Raw genomic sequence first — 17,156 nt, forward strand, 5'->3', positions numbered from 1 at the left:
TATATCAATTTTGGGACGTATAAATGAATGATATGTAGCCATTGATTATTGAAGAATATAGCTTATGAGCTCATGAGCTTTTAAAAAAATAAATACATATTTTACCTTTATTTAAGTAGGCAAGTCAGTTAAGAACAAATTCTTATTTTCAATGACGGCCTAGGAACAGTGGGTTAACTGCCTGTTCAGGGGCAGATTTGTACCTTGTCAGCTCAGGGATTTGAACTTGCAACCTTCCAGTTACTAGTCCAACACGCTAACCAGTAAGCCACCCTGCCGCCCCAAAAAGCTTAGTTCAACTATCGTTCCCCATGAGAACCTAAAATATAAGCTTGTTTTACTCCAATGTTTGTAAACAAAGTAAATGTAAGCAAACACTATATAACGTAAAAACATGATTACAACTATGATGTTGATATCATGGATGGTCGGTCTATAGCTCTGTCTTTGAGTTTGAGAGTGGTTACATTTCTTCAGTCCCATCCACCCTCAGCTTTTTACCAAAACAGTGATAGGGAGGACACTTTGCTATTGTTTCAACTGCTGATTGCTGCTTTAAATATTCCTGCTCTTGGCGAGGAACGTGACTGAGCAGTACAGGGATTACAGTAAAGCTGTGGAACTTTTACACTATATGAACTTAAAGACACATTATTGAAGTTGGCTGTTAACAATGTGTTCTGACTTGATCCTCTCTCTCTCTCTCTCTCTTTCCCTCCTCTTCTTTTCCTTCCTCCCTTCCTCTCTCTCATTCTTACTCTGCCACTCTCCCTGCTGCTCACCATCACCCTCCCTCTTTCTCTCCCTCCCTCCCTTCATCTCTCTCTCTCCTTCCCCCTCGCCATCCCTCCCCCTCCTCTCCCTCCCTCCCTCTCTCCCTCGCCCCTCCTCTTCCTCCCTCCCTTCTCCCCCCCTCTCTCTCTATCTCCCTCCTCCTCCTCTCTCTTGCTCTCTCCCCTCTCTCTCTCTCTCTCTCTCTCTCCCTCTTTCTCTCCCTCCTCCTCCTCTCTCTTGCTCTCTCCCTCCCCCTCCTCTCTCTTGCTCTTTCCCTCCTTCCCTCTCCAGAATATCTCTCTACATGGCCAGAACCTCCAGAACCAGCAGCATCACTCTCGGATGGGGAACCATGACAACAGTATAGTGATCCAGCAGGGCCTGTCCTCTCCCCAGTCCAACTCTGTCATCACCCAGGCCCCCTCCACCAACAGACAGCTAGGGTGAGGCCTCCAGTCCACACCGCCTGGATGAACCAAACCATTAACTGACACATGCCCAACTAACATTAGACCTGGGTCAAATACAGTACATATCAAATATGCTATTTTAGTATGCTTACTTCAGTTTGAAATGCTTCCATCTCTATTCTCTGTGCTTAGTCTAGAGAACTACTCTGCCTTGGCTCCGTGTGATATTCACCACAGTGATATGAGGATGTCCTCCACAGCAGTGGCCCTGTGATTGGCTTTCCTGTGTAGTCTCTGAGGTCACACCAGTGTTCTGTTACATCTGGACCTGTGTGTGTGTGTGTGTGTGTGTGTGTGTGTGTGTGTGTGTGTGTGTGTGTGTGTGTGTGTGTGTGTGTGTGTGTGTGTGTGTGCGTGCGTGTGCGTGTGAGTGCGTGAGTGCGTGTGTGTGTTACTGACAAGGCGATTCATGTTTAGCTGTTGGCTGTGTATTGTCCCACAGCAGAGCATGTCAAGAGGGTCCCGTGGGACAGGGATGAGGTCATCTCTGATGCCCCCGGCTGCTTTTACAGCGGTTTAGTATTTCACTCCAAAATAGTCCCTGTCTTTCTTTCACCGTCGGAAAGTCACACAATAACTGCCTTTGGTTTAGATGTTTCCATCCTGGTTGCAACTGAAAGCCTTGTTAAAAACAGGGTTATGATTGACTTCAGCGTGAAACGTGTGAATTTCAAGTCCTTATACAGGCTGATGAACAGGGTTCATAATGGTATAGAAGGATCAGAGGACTGTTCCATTATCCTTCAGGCAGCTTCTTACTCTATTGATTAAAGGAACATTGAAAAGGTTTCCTGAGGTTCTGAAACTATTTTCGGGGAGTTTAACGTTAACGCTTGTTGACGTTTGTACATCTGTGAGCTGTTGAGTTCAGACCTCTGTGGTGTACAACTAGTCAGGATGGGTGTTGGGTGTGCCCACCATGATGTCATAGACCCTCGTCCCGTACCCCTGGGGGGATTTCAGCTTTTTGGGGGGAACGCCTTCATTGTGCAATCGCTCCCCTCCACTGACCTGTGTCTTGAGTTGATGTTGTTTCCTCTCTCTTTCTTTCCTTCCTTCTTTGTATCAGAAAGAAAATTGACACCTGAATCACACGTACATATGCAGTCAAGCAAGCACACACACACACACACACACACACACACACACACACACACACACACACACACACACACACACACACACACACACACACACACACACACACACACACACACACACACACACACACACACACACACACACACACACACACACACAGGGGTGGATGTGGGTACGCAGACCAACGTGACACTGTGGCCCCTCATGATGAGTTTCTATGTTTTGTGGCCTCACCCTCATCAAAGTTGCCCATCCTGCCCTAAGAGGTCAGTAGTCAGAAACACCATGCAACTATTAGAATGCCTTATTCACTGAATCACACTCCTATGACTAGAATCTGGATTTGATTTAATTAGTCAAAGACTCTCTCTCTCTCTCTCTCTCTCTCTCTCTCTCTCTCTCTCTCTCTCTCTCTCTCTCTCTCTCCTTCCCAGTCTCTCTCTCTTGTTCTCTCCCTCTCACTCACTCTCCCTCTCACTCCCTCTCCCTCTCACTCTGTGCGTGCTTTAAAAAAATGCAGCCTAGAAGTGGAAAACATGATGTCTTGGACTAGAAATTAGGCTTATAGTCTGTCCTTTGTTGAGCCAGACCTATATTATGTGAGCGTGACCTATAGTTAAGCCAGCTCTGTGTTAAGCCAGCATTGTGTTAAACCAGCATTGTGTTAAGCCAGCATTGTGTTAAGCCAGCATTGTGTTAAGCCAGCTCTGTGTTAAGCCAGCATTGTGTTAAGCCAGCATTCTGTTAAACCAGCATTGTGTTAAGCCAGCATTGTGTTAAACCAGCTCTGTGTTAAGCCAGCATTGTGTTAAGCCAGCATTCTGTTAAACCAGCATTGTGTTAAGCCAGCATTGTGTTAAACCAGCATTGTGTTAAGCCAGCATTGTGTTAAGCCAGCTCTGTGTTAAGCCAGCTCTGTGTTAAGCCAGCATTGTGTTAAGCCAGCATTCTGTTAAACCAGCATTGTGTTAAGCCAGCATTGTGTTAAACCAGCATTGTGTTAAGCCAGCATTGTGTTAAACCAGCATTGTGTTAAAGCAGCTCTGTGTTAAGTCTGCATTGTATTTAGGCAGCATTGTGTTAAGGCAGCACTGTGTTAAACCCAGCATTGTGTTAAGCCAGCTCTGTGTTAAGCCAGCATTGTGTTAAGCCAGCATTGTGTTAAGCCAGCTCTGTGTTAAAACAGCTCTGTGTTAAGGCAGCTCTGTGTTAAAACAGCTCTGTGTTAAAACAGCTCTGTGTTAAGGTGGCTCTGTGTTAAGGCAGCTCTGTGTTAAGGCAGCTCTATTAAAGCAGCTCTGTGTTAAGGCAGCTCTATTAAAGCAGCTCTGTGTTAAAGCAGCTTTGTTAAAACAGCTCTGTGTTAAGGCAGCTCTGTGTTAAGGCAGCTCTGTTAAAACAGCTCTGTGTTAAGGCAGCTCTGTTAAAACAGCTCTGTGTTAAGGCAGCTCTATTAAAACAGCTCTGTGTTAAGGCAGCTCTATTAAAGCAGCTCTGTGTTAAGCCAGCCTGTGTCCAGTCAGGCCTGTGTAGTTTTACCACTGGTTGGAAGAAGACCTGGGCTGTGTCCCAAATGGCACCCTATTCCCACTGGGCTCTGGTCAGAAGTAGTGCACTATATAGAGAATAGGGCGCCATTTCGGACGCAGGCCTGGTGAATATTGGATGTGGGAGCCATCAGTAAGCCTGACTGACACCCCTATACAGGCTCTTTGTACAGGAGAGGACAGGGCTGGAATTACATCCCCTTGACTTGGAGGAGAAGAAATCACTGTCTGTCAGTAAAGACAGACATAAGGCTGTGCTGAGAGAGACAGGCCTGTTTTACCTGACTTAACCTGTCATCAGACTCCCCACCTCGCTGGAGAGGAGGAGCATGGGTAGGAAGACTCACCACTGCAGCATTTTCAGGGAATACAGTTGAACATCAGCCAGCTGGCTAAATATGGCACATTTACAGAAAGGTTCAGCAGCGTGTATTGTCTCTGTCAATAAGCTCAATTAACTAAAGTACCTTTTAGTTGGTCAACTTTATTCTAGAGTACAGATTCATCCATTTCAAAGGGTTTTGGTTGAGATAATCAGAAAATCATCTGTTTTGTGTCACGTGTTCAAATCAAATCAAAGTTAATTTGTCACGTGTGCCGAATACAACAGGTGTAAACCTTACAGTGAAATGCTCACTTACAGGCTCTAACCAATGGTGCGAAATAAAAAGTATGTGTGTGTGTGTGTGTGTGTGTGTGTGTGTGTGTGTGTGTGTGTGTGTGTGTGTGTGTGTGTGTGTGTGTGTGTGTGTGTGTGTGTGTGTGTAGGTAAGTAAAGAAATAAAACAACAGTAAAAAGACATTTGAAAAAAGAGTAGCAAGGCTATATACAGACACCTGTTAGTCAGGCTTATTGAGGTAGTATGTACATGTGGGTATGGTTAAAGTGACTATGCATATATTATGAACAGAGAGTAGCAGTAGCGTAAAAAGAGGGGTTGGTGGGTGGGACACAATGCAGATAGCCCGGTTAGCCAATGTGCGGGAGCACTGGTTGGTCGGGCCAATTGAGGTAGTATGTACATGAATGTATAGTTAAAGTGAGAGTAGCAGCAGTGTAAAAGAGGGGTGGGGGGGGCACACAATACAAATAGTCCGGGTAGCCATTTGATTACCTGTTCAGGACTCTTATGGCTTGGGGGTAAAACTGTTGAGAAGCCTTTTTGTCCTAGACTTGGCACTCCTGTACCGATTGCCATGCGGTAGTAGAGAGAACAGTCTATGACTGGGGTGGCTGGGGTCTTTTACAATTTTTAGGGCCTTCCTCTGACACCGCCTGGTGTAGAGGTCCTGGATGGCAGGCAGTTTAGCTCAAGTGATGTACAGTGCCGTATGCACTACTCTCTGAAGTGCCTTGCGGTCGAAGACCGAGCAATTGCCGTACCAGGCAGTGATGCAACCGGTCAGGATGCTCTCGATGTTGCAGCTGTAGAACCTTTTGAGGATCTCAGGACCCATGCCAAATCTTTTTAGTTTCCTGAGGGGAATAGGCTTTGTCGTGCCCTCTTCACGACTGTCTTGGTGTGTTTGGACTATTCTAGTTTGTTGTTGATGTGGACACCAAAGAATTTGAAGCTCAACCTGCTCCACTACAGCCCCGTCGATGAGAATGGGGACGTCCTCAGGGCTCCTTTTCCTATAGTCCACAATAATCTCCTTAGTCTTGGTTACGTTGAGGGATAGGTTGTTATTCTGGCACCACCCGGCCAGGTCTCTGACCTCCTCCCTATAGGCTGTCTCGTTGTTGTCGGTGATCAGGCCTACCACTGTTGTGTCGTCAGCAAACTTAATGATGGTGTTGGAGTCGTGCCTGGCCATGCAGTCGTGGGTGAACAGGGAGTACAGGAGGGGACTAAGCACGCACCCCTGGGGAGCTCCAGTGTTGAGGATCACCGTGGCAGATGTGTTGCTACCTACCCTCACCCCCTGGGGGCGGCCTGTCAGGAAGTCCAGGATCCAGTTGCAGAGGGAGGTGTTTAGTCCCAGGATCCTTAGCTTGGTGATGAGCTTTGAGGGTACTATGGTGTTGAACGCTGAGCTGTAGTCAATGAACAGCATTCTCACATAGGTGTTCCTTTTGTCCAGGTGGCAAAGGGCAGTGTGGAGTGCAATAGAGATTGCATCATCTGTGGATCTGTTTGGGCGGTATGCAAATTGGAGTGGGTCTAGGGTTTCTGGGATAATTATGTTGATGTGAGCCATTACCAGCCTTTCAAAGCACTTCATGGCTACGGACGTGAGTGCTACGGGTCTGTGGTCATTTAGGCAGGTTGCCTTAGTGTTCTTGGGTACAGGGACTATGGGGGTCTGCCTGAAACATGTTGGTATTACAGACTCAATCAGGGACATGTTGAAAATGTCAGTGAAGACAACTGCCAGTTGGTCAGCACATGCCCAGAGCACACGTCCTGGTAATCTGTCTGGCCCCGCAGCCTTGTGTATGTTGACCTGTTTAAAGGTCTTACTCACGTCGGCTACGGAGCGTGTGATCACACATTCGTCCGGAATAGCTGATGCTCTCATGCATACCTCAGTGTTGCTTGCCTCGAAGCGAGCATAGAACTAGTTTAGATCGTCTGGTATGCTCGTGTCACTGGGCAGCTCGCGGCTGTGCTTCCCTTTGTATTTTGTAATAGTTTGCAAGCGCTGCCAACGAGCGTCGTAGCCGGTGTAGTATGATTCAATCTCAGCCCTGTATTGACGCTTTATCTGTTTGATGGTTCGTCGCAGGGCATAGAGGGATTACTTGTAACCTTCCGGGTTAGAGTCCCACACCTCTACACTTTAGCTCAGTGCGAATGTTGCCTGTAATCCATGGCTTCTGGTTGGGGTATGTACGTACAGTGACTGTGGGGATGACGTCCTCGATGCACTTATTGATGAAGCCAGTGACTGATGTGGTGTATTCCTCAATGTCATTGGAAGAATCCCAGAACTGTGATAGCAACACAGTCCTGTAGTTTAGCATCTGCTTCATCTGACCATTTTTTTTATAGACCTAGTCACTGGTGCTTCCTGCTTTAATTTTTGTAAGCAGGAATCAGGAGGATAGAGTTGTGGTCGGATTTACCAAATGGAGGGCGAGGGAGAGCTTTGTAAGCGTCTCTGTGTGTGGAGTACAGGTGGTCTAGAATTGTTTTCCCTCTGGTTGCACATTTAACATGTTGATAGAAATTTGGTAGAACTGATTTAAGTTTCCCTGCATTAAAGTCTCCGGCCACTAGGAGCGCCACCTCTGGATGAGTGGTTTCCTGTTAGCTTATTTCCTTATACAGCTGACTGAGTGTGGTCTTAGTGCCAGCATCTGTCTGTGGTGGTTCACAGTTAAACCTCAGCTATGGCGTAAGCCTCTGCTAAATGTATCTTCTATATGGCATTGCCTGATCAGGCTGTTTTTAGATGTGTCTGTTTTGGGATTGTTCTGAACGTGCCAGTGCATTGTGGTGTGGTGGTCATAGTCTGGGGAATCATTTGGTGTCTGTATGGTGGTCAGTACGGTCACTGAGATGCCAGATGGAGGAAGAATGCAGCTGTTTCAGGGATATTTACAGCAAATACCACCAGGAATACCCTAACATGGAAACAACGTCAGACACAGTAAGAAAAAAGAGTTTATGAATACACATCTACTGTAGGGGAAAAACCCAACATATAGGAAACATGTAACTGAGAAACCCTTCAGTTTCAGAGGGTTATAGGAAACATGTAACTGAGAAACCCTTCAGTTTCAGAGGGTTAGAAACCTGTAACTGAGGAACCTTTCAGTTTCCGAGGGCGGTAACTGAGAAACCCTTCAGTTTCAGAGGGTTATAAGAAACCTGGGACATTTACTTTGGTAAGGGACTTGATCCATTATTTCTGAAGTATTGAATGATGTTAGATGTTAATATTGGATTTTGTCCTACAAAAGGGAATGAATGAGGCCAAGCTATAAGAGAGAAGCATGGAAGCCCCTACCACTCTGACTCATGCACTGACAGCGTGGGACAGAAAGAGACAGAGAGGGGTTACCCTGACCCTGGTGCAGGACAGGAGCCCGTTGTTTACAACAAGTACCATGGACCCACATCACATGACTAGGAAACACTTGTTTCTAGATGAGCTGATTGCCCCAGAGAGAGAGCGGAAGAGAGCGCTGGAAATGTTAACATCAGCAGGAAAAGGGGGCTTGAGGAAACCCCTCTACAGAGGAACATAGTGGAACACCGGAAACCGTTAGGGCCAACTAGCACTTCCATCCTTCTGTCCATCTGTCCCTCCACGCATGAGGTCTCTCCACAGGAACTTCCTGTCCCCACAGCGGCTGCTGCTCTGCTAGCTAGGCTAAACCACACACATGCTGGTGTGGTTACACACAGACCCAGTGTTCATCACAACAGAACAAAGTACTGGAGGTCAATGGGGTTCCACTCTGGTGCTGCACACTGAAAACTCCCCATTGAACCGTGTGCAGTATCTGTCAGCTTGTATGTGCCACTAAATTTGGTTGGAAGTATCACAAGTTAGTTATTTATCTGCATTTTTCATTGTAAGATTGTGAAACCACATTCTGGTTCAGATATAACCTGAACCTGAACAGGTCCTTGTCCTATGTTGTTGTTGTTGTTGTTGTTGTTGTTGTTGTTGTTGTTGTTGTTGTTGTTGTTGCTGAGCCCTACAAAGCTTTAATCCCGAAATTATCTTCTCACACCACAGCGCTCCTTTAGAGAGCAGAGATTTGACTAGAGGAAGAGAGATCACCAGCCAGTACAGAATGAGTCTAATCCCAGCTGGGCTGGCCCACATCTGGGCCCTGGGCTCTGCCGAGCGCGAGGCGTAGAGCGTCCAATGAATTAGGATAACAAGTTGTTTTCATTGCTCCACAATGTTTACTAAAGAGCTTTGAGGCTTGGAATCAATTAAGATTGGCTTTCCTCAAGTCAATTTACTTTAGGTTTGAGCTGGGCCTGCAGCTATGAAACGTGAGTAGGACAACGTCCCCCTCCCTCCCTCCCTCCCTCCCTCCCTCCCTCCCTCCCTCCCTCCCTCCCTCCCTCCCTCCCTCCCCTCCCTCTGTCTGTCTCCCTCCCTCCCTGTCTGTCTGTCTGTCTGTCTGTCTGTCTGTCTGTCTGTCTGTCTGTCTGTCTGTCTGTCTGTCTGTCTGTCTGTCTGTTAGTCAGTCTCTCTCTCTCTCTCTCTCTCTCTCTCTCTCTCTCTCTCTCTCTCTCTCTCCCTCTCCCTCTCCCTCTCCCTCTCCCTCTCCCTCTCCCTCTCTGACAGGAGAGTCCTTGAACACAAACCTTAGAGAACAACACTGACACAAGCCAGTGTTAAAACCAGGCCTTCAGAAAAAAGATCTTAATGTCATGACCATCATTATAATACAAAGGGTTTCTGAATGCTCTTTGCCTTTTGTCAGGGCTACATGTGTTAGACATAGCTGTTCAACCAAGATAGATACAACGTTGTCGTAGAACCAGAACTTGACTCACAGAAAAGGGAGGTGTGTGTGGGGACGGGGATGGGCGGGTCACAACAGCACTGGCAACAATATCCAAACGTCTGGATGAGTAGGTTACATCATGATTGAAACCTAATGAACTTCACATGCGGCTCAGTGAACCTGACAACAACTGGCTTCTCAATCAGCTCTGATTTCAGACGTGGTATTAGGTTCAGTCATCAATTAACCTCCTATTTATAATACATAGGAATCTTTCCAGTGGTATTGTTCCGTATCCAGGAATGCAAGCTGGTACAGACAAGTGCTTATAGTTTAAGGTTGTATTTGACTGTAATCATTGCTAGTCGGTTATATTATCCCTGTATGTTTTTATGCTTTCCTTACTGATTTTCACAGTCAAACAGTCTTGTATCTATTTTAAACTGATTAATTCAAAGCAAAAACTATTCTTTAACCAATAAGCTAACTGACTGTTATTGGTTTGGAATGATAACTAATTGTGAAACACCTCCCAGAAGTTGTGAGAAGTTATTGCAGCACACTGGCATAAAACTAATCTTCACCTGGGATCATGTTGTTATCAAACTAATCTGTTATTATTAGTACACACACACACACACACACACACACACACACACACACACACACACACACACACACACACACATGCGCACACACATGCGCACACACACACACAGAGAGACAAACACACACAGAGACACAGAAACACACACACAACCACACACGCACAGAGAGACAAACACACACAGAGACACAGAAACACACACACACAGTGACACAATGGACTCTTTAATAGAGAGAAGTAGTGTGTGAGATATCCCCTTGACCTCCAGTCATGAAAAGTAAAGGATGACTGTTTCTCTTGTTGACGTTTGGAACTTGCCTTTCCATATTTATGACAGACATCTTTTTGAAGTGCAGTAGAATATCAGAGGTGACATTTCTCCTTTTTATTTCTCTAAATGCAGAGTTGGTCTGTTGAGGTCACATGTGGATAGTAAGTGCATGGTGAGATGAGTAGCACATGAAAAGAAAGGGCTGTGTATTGTTTCTCTCCTAGAAACGGAACTGGTTTATCAGCAGGTACGCAGCTCAGCGAAGTGAAACTTGGAGCAACACGAACGGAAGAGCAGTGAAGAAAATGACTCTGAGCTTTTTTTTTCAAATGTAGTTTCAGATACATATTTAATCTCACACCTTTATGTTCACACCAGCCTGCAGCATCTTGTGGTCAGCCTATTTCTAGAAGGGAAGTTCATCACCCAAACGTTTTCATCAGTCTCACGCTAGGCTGTCGGGTACACTATGACAATATATCAGGCTTTGACTTGCTTGGGTTTTTCATGGAAACATTGAAGTAGGTGTGTCTCTATTTATCCAAACAAGACCAGCTGGATAAAGGTCCATTTGGTATTAGTTGTTTTTAGTCATCCCTATATGATCCCTGACCTTTAGATGAATGGAGAACCATGTTATACGAGTCTGTATCACACCACTGCCTGGGATAAGCTACATTTACACTGTGGACTATTAAGTGCTTGAAGAGTGATTCACGATGACTTCATCATGTGTGAACTGAAATCCTCTTCCTTCCTGTTACAACTTCAGTTGTGCCAAAAAGCTGGAAGATGTGGAATATTTCTCCATTGTTTACATTTGTATTGATGGGCCGGGCCAACACTTTAACAATAAACACATCTCACAGAGTGGGCGGGGCTTTAAGGAAATAGAATCACCCAGAATGACATATAGACCTCATCCTAATAGAATAGGGTTTCTAGGGTCTTTGTGTGGTCAACACTCCTACTGTACACTGTTTTCCATCTATATGTAGATAAGACAACGCCAGCCACTGTTATCCTGCTGCCCATTGTGTGTTGGTGTCGGAGTGGGGAAGTGGAGGTCCGGGTCACAATAACTAACGACCAGGGGTTCTTCGCATGTTTTCATTGGCCAGGATCTGACCTTGTGACCTCTGGCTGCTTCAGCCACACTTCCTGTATTATTGTTGATAATTAGATTGCATTTACAGAATCAGGGAGATAAGTAGGAGGGAGGTCCACCCTGAGACCAGACCAGCGGAGGGAGAACAGACCAGGGGAGGGAGGTCCACCCTGAGACCAGACCAGGGGAGGGAGGTCCACCCTGAGACCAGACCAGGGAGGGAGACCAGACCAGGGGAGGGAGGTCCACCCTGAGACCAGACCAGGGGAGGGAGGTCCACCCTGAGACCAGACCAGGGGAGGGAGACCAGACCAGGGGAGGGAGGTCCACCCTGAGACCAGACCAGGGGAGGGAGGTCCACCCTGAGACCAGACCAGGGGAGGGAGGTCCACCCTGAGACCAGACCAGCGGAGGGAGAACAGACCAGGGGAGGGAGGTCCACCCTGAGACCAGACCAGGGGAGGGAGGTCCACCTTGAGACCAGACCAGGGGAGGGAGACCAGACCAGGGAAGGGAGGTCCACCTGAGACCAGACCAGGGGAGGGAGGTCCACCCTGAGACCAGACCAGGGGAGGGAGGTCCACCTTGAGACCAGACCAGGGGAGGGAGACCAGACCAGGGAAGGGAGGTCCACCTTGAGACCAGACCAGGGGAGGGAGGTCCACCCTGAGACCAGACCAGGGGAGGGAGGTCCACCCTGAGACCAGACCAGGGGAGGGAGACCAGACCAGGGGAGGGAGGTCCACCCTGAGACCAGACCAGGGGAGGGAGGTCCACCCTGAGACCAGACCAGGGGAGGGAGACCAGACCAGGGGAGGGAGACCAGACCAGGGGAGGGAGACCAGACCAGGGGAGGGAGGTCCACCCTGAGACCAGACCAGGGGAGGGAGGTCCACCCTGAGACCAGACCAGGGGAGGGAGACCAGACCAGGGGAGGGAGGTCCACCCTGAGACCAGACCAGGGGAGGGAGACCAGACCAGGGAGGGAGGTCCACCCTGAGACCAGACCAGGGGAGGGAGGTCCACCCTGAGACCAGACCAGGGAGGGAGGTCCACCCTGAGACCAGACCAGGGGAGGGAGGTCCACCCTGAGACCAGACCAGGGAGGGAGGTCCACCCTGAGACCAGACCAGGGGAGGGAGGTCCACCCTGAGACCAGACCAGGGGAGGGAGGTCCACCCTGAGACCAGACCAGGGGAGGGAGGTCCACCCTGAGACCAGACCAGGGGAGGGAGGTCCACCCTGAGACCAGACCAGGGGAGGGAGGTCCACCCTGAGACCAGACCAGGGGAGGGAGACCAGACCAGGGGAGGGAGGTCCACCCTGAGACCAGACCAGTGGAGGGAGGTCCACCCTGAGACCAGACCAGGGGAGGGAGACCAGACCAGGGGAGGGAGACCAGACCAGGGGAGGGAGACCAGACCAGGGGAGGGAGGTCCAACCTGAGACCAGACCAGGGGAGGGAGACCAGACCAGGGGAGGGAGACCAGACCAGGGAAGGGAGGTCCACCCTGAGACCAGACCAGGGGAGGGAGGTCCACCCTGAGACCAGACCAGGGAAGGGAGGTCCACCCTGAGACCAGACCAGGGAAGGGAGGTCCACCCTGAGACCAGACCAGGGGGGAGGTCCACCCTGAGACCAGACCAGGGGAGGGAGGTCCACCCTGAGACCAGACCAGGGGAGGGAGGTCCACCCTGAGACCAGACCAGGGGGGGAGGTCCACCCTGAGACCAGACCAGGGGAGGGAGGTCCACCCTGAGACCAGACCAGGGGAGGGAGGTCCACCCTGAGACCAGACCAGGGGAGGGAGGTCCACCCTGAGACCAGACCAGGGGAGGGAGACCAGACCAGGGAAGGGAGGTCCACCCTGAGACCAGACCAGGGGAGGGAGGTCCACCCTGAGACCAGACCAGGGGAGGGAGAACAGACCAGGGGAGGGAGGTCCACCCTGAGACCAGACCAGGGGAGGGAGGTCCACCCTGAGACCAGACCAGGGGAGGGAGAACAGACCAGGGGAGGGAGACCAGACCAGGGGAGGGAGAACAGACCAGGGGAGGGAGAACAGACCAGGGGAGGGAGGTCCACCCTGAGACCAGACCAGGGGAGGGAGGTCCAACCTGAGACCAGACCAGGGGAGGGAGAACAGACCAGGGGAGGGAGAACAGACCAGGGGAGGGAGAACAGACCAGGGGAGGGAGAACAGACCAGGGGAGGGAGGTCCACCCTGAGACCAGACCAGGGGAGGGAGAACGAGACCAGACCAGGGGAGGGAGGTCCACCCTGAGACCAGACCAGGGGAGGGAGGTCCACCCTGAGACCAGACCAGGGGAGGGAGAACAGACCAGGGGAGGGAGAACAGACCAGGGGAGGGAGAACAGACCAGGGGAGGGAGAACAGACCAGGGGAGGGAGGTCCACCCTGAGACCAGACCAGGGGAGGGAGAACGAGACCAGACCAGGGGAGGGAGGTCCACCCTGAGACCAGACCAGGGGAGGGAGGTCCACCCTGAGACCAGACCAGGGGAGGGAGACCAGACCAGGGGAGGGAGGTCCACCCTGAGACCAGACCAGGGGAGGGAGAACGAGACCAGACCAGGGGAGGGAGGTCCACCCTGAGACCAGACCAGGGGAGGGAGGTCCACCCTGAGACCAGACCAGGGGAGGGAGGTCCAACCTGAGACCAGACCAGGGGAGGGAGAACAGACCAGGGGAGGGAGAACGAGACCAGACCAGGGGAGGGAGAACAGACCAGACCAGGGGAGGGAGGTCCACCCTGAGACCAGACCAGGGGAGGGAGGTCCACCCTGAGACCAGACCAGGGGAGGGAGGTCCACCCTGAGACCAGACCAGGGGAGGGAGACCAGACCAGGGGAGGGAGACCAGACCAGGGGAACTGAACTGCCACAGAATGTCTGTGTCCCAAATGGCACCCTATTCCCTATATAGTGCACTACTTTTGAGCAGAGCCTTAAATGAACAAACTATATAGGGTGCCATTTGTGATGTAGACAATGCATGGGCTGATTTGACCTCCTGACCCTGCCTACCCATGCCATGCCCTCACCATCTGTTTGGCAGCAGGACATGGATGGATGAACCACTGTGTTGTGGTGACCTGAGAGACACAGAGAGAGAGAGAGGTACAGTAGAGCAACAGGCAGGGAGAAGGAAGAGAGAGAGAGAGGGGTAGAGTGGGAGAGGTAGAGAGAGAGAGAGAGAGAGAGAGAGAGAGAGAGAGAGAGAGAGAGAGAAAGGATGTACATCTGACCTGAATTAAGATGAGCTCATTGTGTACTGCAGTAGGTTTAATAGTGCATTTGGAGAGGAACGCCCAGGCTCTGTTCCCTCTCATTCCAGCAGGTCATCTCTGCCCTGGGGCCACCACACATTCTGCCTTCTGCACTGTGCTGTACTGTAACGCACACGCACACACACACACACACACTCAGCTCTCAGGAACACTGGGAGAGAGCAAAAGAGGGATCAGGAGGAGGATGGGAGAGAGGAAGAGAGGAAGAGTGATCAGATGGAGGATGAAAGAGAAGAAGAGAGAGATGAAAAAGGTTGGAGGAGAGGAAAAGAGAGGTCTCTGATGATGATGGAGGAGAGGTAGAGAGAGGTCTCTGATGATGGTGGAGGAGAGGTAGAGAGAGGTCTCTGATGGTGGAGGAGAGGTAGAGAGAAGTCTCTGATGATGGTGGAGGAGAGGTAGAGAGAAGTCTCTGATGATGGTGGAGGAGAGGTAGAGAGAAGTCTCTGATGATGGTGGAGGAGAGGTAGAGAGAAGTCTCTGATGATGGGGAGGAGAGGTAGAGAGAAGTCTCTGATGATGGTGGAGGAGAGGTAGAGAGAGGTCTCTGATGGTGGAGGAGAGGTAGAGAGAGGTCTCTGATGGTGGAGGAGAGGTAGAGAGAAGTCTCTGATGATGGTGGAGGAGAGGTAGAGAGAAGTCTCTGATGATGGTGGAGGAGAGGTAGAGAGAGGTCTCTGATGATGGGGAGGAGAGGTAGAGAGAGGTCTCTGATGATGGTGGAGGAGAGGTAGAGAGAGATATCTGATGATGGGGAGGAGAGGTAGAGAGAAGTCTCTGATGATGGTGGAGGAGAGGTAGAGAGAGGTCTCTGATGATGGTGGAGGAGAGGTAGAGAGAAGTCTCTGATGATGGTGGAGGAGAGGTAGACAGAGGTCTCTGATGATGGGGAGGAGAGGTAGAGAGAGGTCTCTGGTGATGGTGGAGGAGAGGTAGAGAGAAGTCTTTGATGATGGTGGAGGAGAGGTAGAGAGAGGTCTCTGATGATGGTGGAGGAGAGGTAGAGAGAAGTCTCTGATGATGGTGGAGGAGAGGTAGAGAGAAGTCTCTGATGATGGTGGAGGAGAGGTAGAGAGAGGTCTCTGATGATGGGGAGGAGAGGTAGAGAGAGGTCTCTGGTGATGGTGGAGGAGAGGTAGAGAGAGGTCTCTGATGATGGTGGAGAGGTAGAGAGAGGTCTCTGATGATGGTGGAGGAGAGGTAGAGAGAGGTCTCTGATGATGGTGGAGGAGAGGTAGAGAGAAGTCTCTGATGATGGTGGAGGAGAGCTAGAGAGAGGTCTCTGATGATGGGGAGGAGAGGTAGAGAGAGGTCTCTGATGATGGTGGAGGAGAGCTAGAGAGAAGTCTCTGATGGTGGAGGAGAGGTAGAGAGAGGTCTCTGATGGTGGAGGAGAGGTAGAGAGAGGTCTCTGATGGTGGAGGAGAGGTAGAGAGAGGTCTCTGATGATGGTGGAGGAGAGGTAGAGAGAGGTCTCTGATGATGGTGGAGGAGAGGTAGAGAGAGGTCTTTGATGATGGGGAGGAGAGGTAGAGAGAGGTCTCTGATGATGGTGGAGGAGAGGTAGAGAGAGGTCTCTGATGATGGTGGAGGAGAGGTAGAGAGAGGTCTCTGATGATGGTGGAGGAGAGGTAGAGAGAGGTCTTTGATGATGGGGAGGAGAGGTAGAGAGAGGTCTCTGATGATGGTGGAGGAGAGGTAGAGAGAGGTCTCTGATGATGGTGGAGGAGAGGTAGAGAGAGGTCTCTGATGATGGTGGAGGAGAGGTAGAGAGAGGTCTCTGATGATGGGGAGGAGAGGTAGAGAGAGGTCTCTGATGATGGTGGAGGAGAGGTAGAGAGAAGTCTCTGATGATGGTGGAGGAGAGGTAGAGAGAGGTCTTTGATGATGGTGGAGGAGAGGTAGAGAGAGGTCTCTGATGATGGTGGAGGAGAGGTAGAGAGAGGTCTCTGATGATGGTGGAGGAGAGGTAGAGAGGGGTCTCTGATGATGGTGGAGGAGAGGTAGAGAGAGGTCTCTGATGATGGGGAGGAGAGGTAGAGAGAGGTCTCTGATGGTGGAGGAGAGGTAGAGAGAGGTCTCTGATGATGGTGGAGGAGAGCTAGAGAGAGGTCTCTGATGATGGGGAGGAGAGGTAGAGAGAGGTCTCTGATGATGGGGAGGAGAGGTAGAGAGAGGTCTTTGATGATGATGGAGGAGAGGTAGAGAGAGGTCTCTGATGATGGGGAGGAGAGGTAGAGAGAGGTCTCTGATGATGGGGAGGAGAGGTAGAGAGAGGTCTTTGATGATGATGGAGGAGAGGTAGAGAGAGGTCTCTGATGATGGAGGAGAGGTAGAGAGAGGTCTTTGATGATGATGGAGGAGAGGTAGAGAGAGGTCTCTGATGATGGGGAGGAGAGGTAGAGAGAGGTCTTTGATGATGATGGAGGAGAGGTAGAGAGAGGTCTCTGGTGATGGTGGAGGAGAGGTAGAGAGAGGTCTCTGATGATGGTGGAGAGGTAGAGAGAGGTCTCTGATGATGGTGGAGGAGAGGTAGAGAGAGGTCT

At 50.2% G+C, this 17,156-nt stretch overlaps 1 protein-coding gene across 3 annotated transcripts in view; it reads left to right on the forward strand.

Moving 5' to 3' along the window:
- The window catches only part of LOC127918933 (cyclic AMP-responsive element-binding protein 5-like), a 96,015-nt gene that overhangs the window by 36,075 nt on the left and 42,784 nt on the right, over nucleotides 1–17,156 (forward strand). For all 3 annotated transcript variants that reach the window (XM_052502207.1, XM_052502205.1, XM_052502206.1), the window contains exon 5: nucleotides 1,066–1,217. In XM_052502207.1, the coding sequence (XP_052358167.1) occupies nucleotides 1,066–1,217 (152 nt within the window). The remainder of the gene's footprint in view (nucleotides 1–1,065; nucleotides 1,218–17,156) is intronic.

The sequence above is a fragment of the Oncorhynchus keta genome, unplaced genomic scaffold (genome assembly GCF_023373465.1).
Source record: "Oncorhynchus keta strain PuntledgeMale-10-30-2019 unplaced genomic scaffold, Oket_V2 Un_contig_15275_pilon_pilon, whole genome shotgun sequence".
Taxonomy (NCBI): domain Eukaryota; kingdom Metazoa; phylum Chordata; class Actinopteri; order Salmoniformes; family Salmonidae; genus Oncorhynchus; species Oncorhynchus keta.